This window comes from Arachis ipaensis, chromosome B03, assembly GCF_000816755.2.
Source record: "Arachis ipaensis cultivar K30076 chromosome B03, Araip1.1, whole genome shotgun sequence".
Taxonomy (NCBI): domain Eukaryota; kingdom Viridiplantae; phylum Streptophyta; class Magnoliopsida; order Fabales; family Fabaceae; genus Arachis; species Arachis ipaensis.
Window position 1 is genome coordinate 45,613,727 of NC_029787.2, and position 9,109 is coordinate 45,622,835.

A 9,109-nucleotide genomic window follows, 5' to 3' on the forward strand; every position below is an offset into this window, starting at 1 on the left:
AAAAAGAAGTGGAAGTTCATCAGCTGATTGCTTGTGAGCTTTACAAGATTGTAAACAAGAACTCCAAAGATGCCAAATTGGCTTATCCAAGCTTGGTCTCCCTGTTATGTAAAGATGCTGGTATAAAAATGGGAGTGGATGAGTACATCCCAGTTGAGCTACCAATCACCAAAAAGTCTATGGAAGGACAACAAATGCAGGACGAACCCATCAAGAGAAGAGCACAGGAGTTCCTCCCAGAAATCCCTCAAATTGAATATTGGGAGCGCCTAGAAGCATCTGTCACCAAGTTGCAAGAAGCTGTGGATCAACTGAAGGAAGAACAGCAAAATCAAAACAGCATGCTCTGCAAACTGCTTAGAGAACAAGAAGAGCAAGGGCGTGAACTGAAGGAATTGAAGCGCCAGAAGCTATCTCTTGAAGGGCCAAGCACTCCACAGACTAAAGAGACATCCACCTCCCAAATTCAAGGTTGTTGAGTTCTAATCTTAGCCTTAACTCTGTGATAATTGTTCTTATTAGAAATTTACCTTAGAAGTTATATATGAGTAGTAGTAATTAGTATCTCTATTATGATTTTATCTCCAATTAAGTTATAATTTATTTTTCTCATCATCATCAAACATGAATAAAATAGCAGATTTTTATTATAAGGAGGAAATATTTTTTCGAGTTCTTAATAAGGAAAATTCTAATTATCTATATGTGGTCGCAATACTTTTTGTCTTCTGAATGAATGCCTGAATAGTGCATATTTTTTATATTGAATTTTATGAATGTTAAAATTGTTGGCTCCTGAAAGAATGATGAACAAGAGAAATGTTATTGATGATCTGAAAAATCATGAAATTGATTCTTGAAGCAAGAAAAAGCAGCAAAAAAAAAAAGAGAAGGAGCAGTAGAAAAAGCCAATAGCCCTTAAAACCAAAAGGCAAGGGTAAAAAGGATCCAAGGCTTTGAGCATTAATGGATAGGAGGGCCTAAAAGGAATAAAATCCTGGTCTAAGCGGCTAAACTAAGCTGTCCCTAACCATGTGCTTGTGGCGTGAAGGTGTCAAGTGAAAACTTGAGACTGAGCGGTTAAAGTCAAGGTCCAAAGCAAAAACAAAGTGTGCTTAAGAACTCTGGACACCTCTAATTGGGGACTTCAGCAAAGCTAAGTCACAATCAAAAAAGGTTCACCCAGTTATGTGTCTGTGGCATTTATGTATCCGGTGGTAATACTGGAAGACAAAGTGCTTAGGACCACGGCCAAGACTCATAAAATAGCTGTGTTTAAGAATCAACATACTAAACTAGGAGAATCAATAATACTATCTGAATTCTGAGTTCCTATGGATGCCAATCATTCTGAATTTTAAAGGATAAAGTGAGATGCCAAAACTGTTCAGAAGCAAAAAGCTACTAGTCCCGCTCATTTGATTAGAATCTGAGCTTCACTAAAAACTCTGAGATATTATTGCTTCTTGATTTCTCGTCATCCTATTTTATTTGTCTAGTTGCTTGGGGACAAGCAACAGTTTAAGTTTGGTGTTGTGATGAGCGGATATTTTATACGCTTTTTGAGGGTAATTTCATGTAGTTTTTAGTATGTTTTAGTTAGTTTTTAGTATATTTTTATTAATTTCTAGGAAAAATTCAAATTTCTAGACTTTACTATGAGTTTGTGTATTTTTCTGTGATTTCAGGTATTTTCTGGCTGAAATTGAGGGAGCTGAGAAAAAATCTTATTCAGGCTGAAAAAGGACTGCAGATGCTATTGGATTCTGACCTCTCTACACTCGAAATGGATTTTCTGGAGCTACAAGAGTCCAAATGGTGCGCTCTCAATTGCGTTGGAAAGTAGACATCCAGGGCTTTCCAGAAATATATAATAGTCCATACTTTTCTCAAGGATAAATGATGTAAACTGGCGTTAAATGCCAGAAACAGGTTACAAGTTGGAGTTAAACGCCCAAAACAGGTTACAACTTGGCGTTTAACTCCAGAAACAGCCTAGGCACGTGTAAAGCTCAAGTCTCAGCCCTAGCACACACCAAGTGGGCCCCAAAAGTGGATTTCTGCACTATCTATCATAGCTTATTCATTTTTTGTAAACCTAGGTTACTAGTTTAGTATTTAAACAACTTTTAGAGATTTATTTTGTATCTCATGACATTTTTAGATCTGAACTTTCTACTCTTTGATGGCATGAGTCTCTAAACTCCATTGTTGGGGGTGAGGAGCTTTGCTGTGTCTCGATGAATTAATGCAATTATTTCTGTTTTCTATTCAAACACGCTTGTTTCTATCTAAGATGTTCATTCGCACTCCAATATGATGAATGTGATGATCCGTGACACTTATTACCATTCTCAATCTATGAACGCATGCCTGACAACCACTCTCGTTCTACCTTCGATTGAATGAGTATCTCTTGGATTCCTTAATCAGAATCTTCGTGGTATAAGCTAGAATCCATTGGCAGCATTCTTGAGAATCCAAAAAGTCTAAACCTTGTCTGTGGTATTCCGAGTAGGATTTAGGAGTTCCTTTATTTTTCGCAATTCCAACTGATAATCATAATTAATCTCCTGACTAAGATTTACAAGGTAACCATAGATTGCTTAAAGCCAACAATCTCCGTGGGATCGACCCTTACTCACGCAAGGTATTACTTGGACGACCCAGTGCACTTGCTGGTTAGTTGTGCGGAGTTGTGAAAAGTGTGAATCATAATTTCGTGCACCAAAGGGCCATGGAGAAGTCATACTGATAAGCTCCTCGGGGGGAGCCACGTGGAAATTTGCATGCATCTGGCATGGTTGGCACTTTTTCACAAATTTTGTGGCATCTTTCTACAAGGTCGGCCAATAGAACCCAGCTCGGATCACTTTTCTGGCCAGCGACCTGGCTCCGAGATGGTTTCCACAGATCCCATTATGAACCTCCTCTAATACTTCAGTGGTCCTTGAGGTCGGTACGCACTTCAGCAATGGCGTTGATATTCCTCTTTTATAGAGGATATTTTTCACCAGAGTATAGTATTGTGCTTCCCTCCGGATTTTCTTGGCCTCTTTTTCCTCTTTGGGGAGGATGTCAAATTTTAGGTATTCGACCAAGGGATTCATCCATCCGAGGTTCAGACCGATTATTTCAAGGACATCTTGTTTGTCCTTTACTTTCACCACAGAGGGCTCTTGGAGAGTTTCCTGGATCAGGCTTCTATTATTCCCCCCTGGTTTAGTACTTGCTAACTTGGAGAGGGCGTCTGCTCTGCTATTGAGATCCCGAGTTATATGCCTGACCTCGGTCTCTACAAAGTGCCCGAGGTATTCCAAAGTTTTCTCCAAGTATTTTTCATATTTGGGTCTTTGGCCTGATACTCTCCATTTATCTGGGAGGTCACCACTTGAGAGTCACTGAATATCATCACTTTTGTTGTGCCGACTTCCTCTGCCAGCTTCAACCCTGCAATCAGGGCTTCATATTCTGCCTGATTATTTGAAGCTGGGAATTCAAATTTGAGGGAAACCTCTATTTGGCTTCCCTTTTCATTAACCAGTATTATGCCTGCACCGCTTCCTGTCTTGTTTGAGGATCCATCTACGTACAGTTCCCACATAGTTGGCTTTTCCTCTTGGTCTCCCGCGTACTCTGCTATGAAGTCGGTGAGGCATTGGGCTTTGATTGCTGTCCGAGTTTTGTACTTTAAGTCGAACTCGGAGAGCTCTATCGCCCACTGAACCATTCTCCCTGCAACATCCGTCTTTTGGAGGATTTGCTTCATAGGTTGGTTTGTTCGGACTCTTATCGTTTGGGCTTGGAAGTAAGGCCGTAACCTCCGTGAGGCTATTACTAAGGAGTAGGCAAACTTCTCTAGTTTGTGATACCTTAGTTCGGGGCCCTGTAGAGCTTTGCTGGTGAAGTACACTGGATGCTGTCCGACCTCGTCTTCTCTTATCAGGGCTGATGCAACATCTTTGTCTACTACAGACAAATATAGGACAAGGTCTTCCCCAACTAGAGGTCGGGTTAGGATTGGAGGTTGGCTCAAGAACCTTTTGAACTCCTGGAATGCTTCTTCGCATTCTGGAGTCCATTCAAACTGACATCCCTTTTTTAGAAGAAAGAACAATGGAAGGGATCTTAATGCTGACCCTGCCAAGAACCTGGAAAGTGCTACAAGTCGGCCATTCAGTTGTTGAACCTCTCTTAAACAAGTCGGGCTTTTCATTTCTAGGATGGCTTTGCACTTGTCGGGATTTGCTTCGATCCCTCTTTGGGTAAGCATAAATCCTAGAAATTTTCCGGCCTCCACTGCGAAGGCGCATTTTGCGGGATTTAGCCTCATCCCATGCGACCTTATGGTGTTGAAAACTTGCGAAAGGTCTGTTAAGAGGTCGGTTTCTTCCCGGGTTTTCACCAGCATGTCGTCTACGTAGACTTCCATTAAGTCCCCGAGGTGGGGAGTGAACACCTTGTTCATCAGCCTTTGGTATGTAGCCCCTGCGTTTTTTAATCCAAAAGGCATGACCACGTAGCAGTAGTTTGCTCTGGGTGTGATGAATGATGTTTTCTCTTGGTCCGTCTTGTACATCGGGATTTGGTTGTATCCCGAGTAAGCATCCATAAACGACAAGTATTGATATCCTGAGCTAGAATCTACTAGAGCATCAATGCTGGGGAGTGGATAAGGGTCTTTAGGACATGCCTTATTTAAGTCGGTGTAGTCAACGCACATCCTCCACTTGCCGTTTTGTTTCTTGACTAGCACTACATTCGCTAGCCATGTTGGATATTTAACTTCTCTGATGAAGCCAGCTTCTAGGAGTGCTTTTAACTGCTCCTCCACCGCTTGGGCTCGTTCTGGACCGAGCTTACGTCTTCGCTGCTGCACAGGTCGTGCTCCCGGGTTCACCGAGAGTTTGTGAGACATGAGCTCGGGGTCTATCCCTGGCATGTCGGAAGCTTTCCAGGCGAAGAGGTCGGAATTGTCTCTTAAGAGCTTGGTCAACCTTTGCTTTAAGACTCCCTCTAGGTTGGCCCCTATGTTGGTATTTTTTCCTTCCTCTATGCCGACCTGTATTTCCTCAGTTTTTCATCCTGGCTGTGGTCGCAGCTCTTCTTTGGCTCTTGCACCACCGAGCTCTATGGTGTGGACTTCTTTGCCTTTTTCCCTCAGGTTCAGGCTTTCATTGTAGCATTTTCTTGCCAATTTCTGATCTCCCCGTACCGTTGCGATCCCCGCAGGTGTCGGAAATTTCATGCAAAGATGGGGGGAAGATACCACTGCTCCGAGTCGATTTAGGGTAGCTCTGCCAATTAAGGCATTGTATGCTGACCCCACGTCGATGACTATAAAGTCTATGCTCAGAGTTTTGGATTTTTTCCCCTTTCCGAAGGTTATGTGGATGGGCAGAAATACTAGTGGTTTTATTGGCGTGTCGCCTAATCCGTATAAGGTATCGGGGTAGGCTCTTAACTCCTTTTCATCCAACCCTAATTTGTCGAACGTGGGCTTGAAAAGGATATCCGCTGAACTCCCTTGGTCCACTAGAGTTCTGTGGAGATGGGCATTGGCTAGGATCATGGTTATTACCACTGGATCATCATGTCTAGGGATTATTCCTTGCCCATCTTCCTTTGTAAATGAGATAGTAGGAAGATCGGGAGCTTCACTCCCGACCTGATAAACTCGCTTGAGGTGTCTCTTGTGAGAGGACTTGGTGAGTCCTCCTCCCGCAAATCCTCCCGAGATCATATGTATGTGTCTCTCGGGGGTTTGAGGTGGAGGGTCTCTTCTGTCCCCATCCTCTCGCTTTCTCTTCCCATGATTGTCCGACCGTTCCATGAGATATCTATCGAGCCGACCTTCTCTGGCCAGCTTTTCTATCACATTTTTGAGGTCGTAGCAATCATTTGTTGAATGACCATAGATCTTATGGTACTTACAGTATTCGCTGCGACTTCCTCCCTTTTATTTTTAATGGGCCTGGGAGGTGGCAGTCTTTCAGTGTTGCATATTTCTCTGTATACGTCCACCATGGAAACCTTTAGAGGAGTATAAGAGTGATATTTCCTTGGTCTGTCGAGACCGACCTCTTCTTTTTTCTTGGGCTCCCTCTCCCTCTCTTTTATTGGGGGAGGGTGCTCAGGTCGCCAACTCGACTCTCGTAATCTGGCATTCTCCTCCATATTGATGTACTTTTCATCTCTTTCTTGTACATTGCTTAAGGAGGTGGGGTGCATTTTTGATATGGACTGCGAGAAGGGGCCTTCTCTAAGCCCATTTACTAACCCCATAATGAATGCCTCAGTGGGCAGGTCTTGAATCTCCAGGCATGCTTTGTTGAACCTTTCCATGTAGTCCCGTAGAGGTTCTCCGACCTCCTGCTTTATTCCCAGGAGGCTCGGGGTATGCTTTACTTTATCCTTCTGGATGGAGAACCTCATCAAGAACTTTCTCGAGAGGTCCTCAAAGCTGGTGACCGACCTTGGAGGGAGGCTGTCAAACCACTTCATCGCCGCTTTCGATAGGGTGGTCGGGAAAGCTTTGCAGCGAGTTGCATCAGAAGCATCAGCCAGATACATCCGACTTTTGAAATTGCTTCGATGATGCTTCGGATCTATGGTTCCGTCAAAGAGGTTCATGTCAGGGCTTTTAAAGTTTCTTAGAACTTTTGCCCTCATTATGTCCTCAGAGAATGGATCCTCTCCCCCCAAGGGCAATTCCTCTCGGTCGTTACGGGAGTTCCGACTTCTAAGGGAAGATTCTAGCCTCAAGAATTTTTCCTCTAACTCTTTTCGTCACTCTATTTCTTCCCTGAGATTTTGGTCCGCCTCTCGTTGTCGCTCTAACTCCTGTTCCAGTTGTTCCAGACAACCTTGGTGGCCATGAACCAACCCCATTAGCTCGGCGGCATGGGGTGGTCCTTCCTTCCCTGATTCGGGTCCTTCTGAGGAGTTTACCTTCGGGTTTTTCAACCCGGAGGTGCCTTCTTTTTGTTGGTTGTTGGTTTCCTGATGAAGAGTTAGGTCCGCGTCATTATTTTCGGTGTCTAGGTTTTCTTGTTCGGAATCGGACGCTGTATGACCATCTTCGGGTGAATTGTCCACCATCACTGGCTGATCTCTCGGGTCCCCGGAAATGGTGCCAATGTTACGATGGGTAACTAGAGATTAATGGGTTGGACTCGTTAGGTTGGCCCAATCGCCTAAAGGGGGAAGCCTTTGAAGAGAGTTACATTCCTGGGCCTCCGTCCGACTTGTGGGTGTGAATGAGCGGGGGGTGGTACCTGCAAAGACACTCCGATGCCTAAGTTAGCAAGGGAATAAGCAGGTTTAGAGAGTATTGGGTTTAGTGATACCTGAGGGATGTCAGGGTATTTATAGTGATGAACCCATAACCACCGTTGGAGTAGTTCCACCATTTAAGGGGGAATAACCGTCCCTTTATCTTAGGGAAGTTGGGATAAAGCTCTTGGAAGTGGGTAGAGAGATTTTAGGAGCAGTTACTCATTTGAATGAGTGTTTATCTGCCAGCTAATCTTCGTTTCCGACTTCTTCAGAGCAAGTCGTGGCAAGAACCGACTTCTCAGGGCGAAGGTCGGTGTAGGGTTAGGCCCAGTCCTTTAAACTGGCCTTTCGTTTGGACCTGGGTCTTAGCGTTGGGTCAGGATATGAACAATATCTTATCCTAAAAAAAATATTTGGACTTTGTTGGCTTCGTACACCCGGATTTTTTTTAACTTTGACCACAATATATATTAAACGTAAAATTACTATTCAAATTGCGGATAATCCAAATTTGAATTAGTATGAGTTTGCCGATGTATGTTTATCATAGAAATGTGAGTTTTTAAGAAACAAATATAGTTAAAAAATTGTACTCGGTAAATAAAAAAGTTTTATACTTGTACTTTGTGGTTAAAGTTAAATGTGTTTCTAAAAGCAATATTTCTCAAAATTATATTTTTTAAAATTAAAAGATCCAATATAACTTAATATATGAAATACTACAAATTACTCCTTACTATTATGTTATTATTATCATTTTAACTGTCAATAAAACCAAGTTTACCAAACACTATTTGTTATAATAAAGATAACAAGATTTTATGTGGACGATATGCAACAAATCTAGACTTTTGGGTATTTGGAAAATTTTGGGAGTATTCTACATTATGGCCATAGCGAGATAGAGGGTATTAGCAAGGACTTCGATAATTAAATTAACGAAAAAAAATAGGTAAATGAGATATTGATTAGTATGAAATTAAATTTTACTGCTTAACTCATCAGTAAATGCACCGAATCGCATCAAATAATACTACCATGAGTGAATTATCGTTTCTACGAGAATTAATGGATTAAGCAAATAATGATCAATTGATTATTCTAGTTAGCCAATTCAAATTTTGATAATGAACAATTGATAATATAGCTGAAATTTAAATGACTTGATAAAGAAGTAAATGAAAGTAATAAATGACTTGAATATAAATGACTAGAACTTAAATTGCAAAAATATAAATAACAGGAATATAAATGGTAAGAATTAAAATGAATAAAAGCAATAATAAAATGCAAGGAAAAGAATCAATTTAATTGCATCAATTAAAGACAATTCTAAAGCAAGATAAGAAGATAATGATGAGAAGAACATTGGGGTAGAGAGATGTTGAATCCTCATGATCAATAACTTTCATCTCCACTTCAATCATGCAATCATTGATCTGTTGGTAAATCATAAGTAATTGAATTTTAATTTGTTGGTAATTTAATTTCTCTTAACTTGATCAATTGCCTATTTCTTGATCAATTGCTCATGAGAAGAGAAGTAACACATTCTTTGACTTATCACCACACAATTCTTCAAGATCTATATAGGATTGATTTAATGTCACATATCAAATGCAAATCCATGATCATGAGAATTGAGAGAAAGAATTTTCAAGTATAATTTCACGAATCTACCTTTTCAAGTGATCATAAAACCCAAATTGGATCTAAATTATCATCTGATAGATTTTGATCATTGATGAAGAATGAAGAATCTTTCTAAATAAACAATTGAAAAATGAATTAAAGATGAAAAGTCAATCACATTAATCCATTAAAATTCAAC

General features: G+C 41.1%; 1 protein-coding gene across 1 annotated transcript in view; it reads left to right on the forward strand.

The window, feature by feature from the left end:
• The window catches only part of LOC107633129 (uncharacterized mitochondrial protein AtMg00860-like), a 7,179-nt gene continuing 5,216 nt past the window's right edge, over nt 7,147-9,109 (forward strand). The window contains exon 1 of the mRNA XM_016336764.1: nt 7,147-7,150. Within this exon, the coding sequence (XP_016192250.1) occupies nt 7,147-7,150 (4 nt within the window). The remainder of the gene's footprint in view (nt 7,151-9,109) is intronic.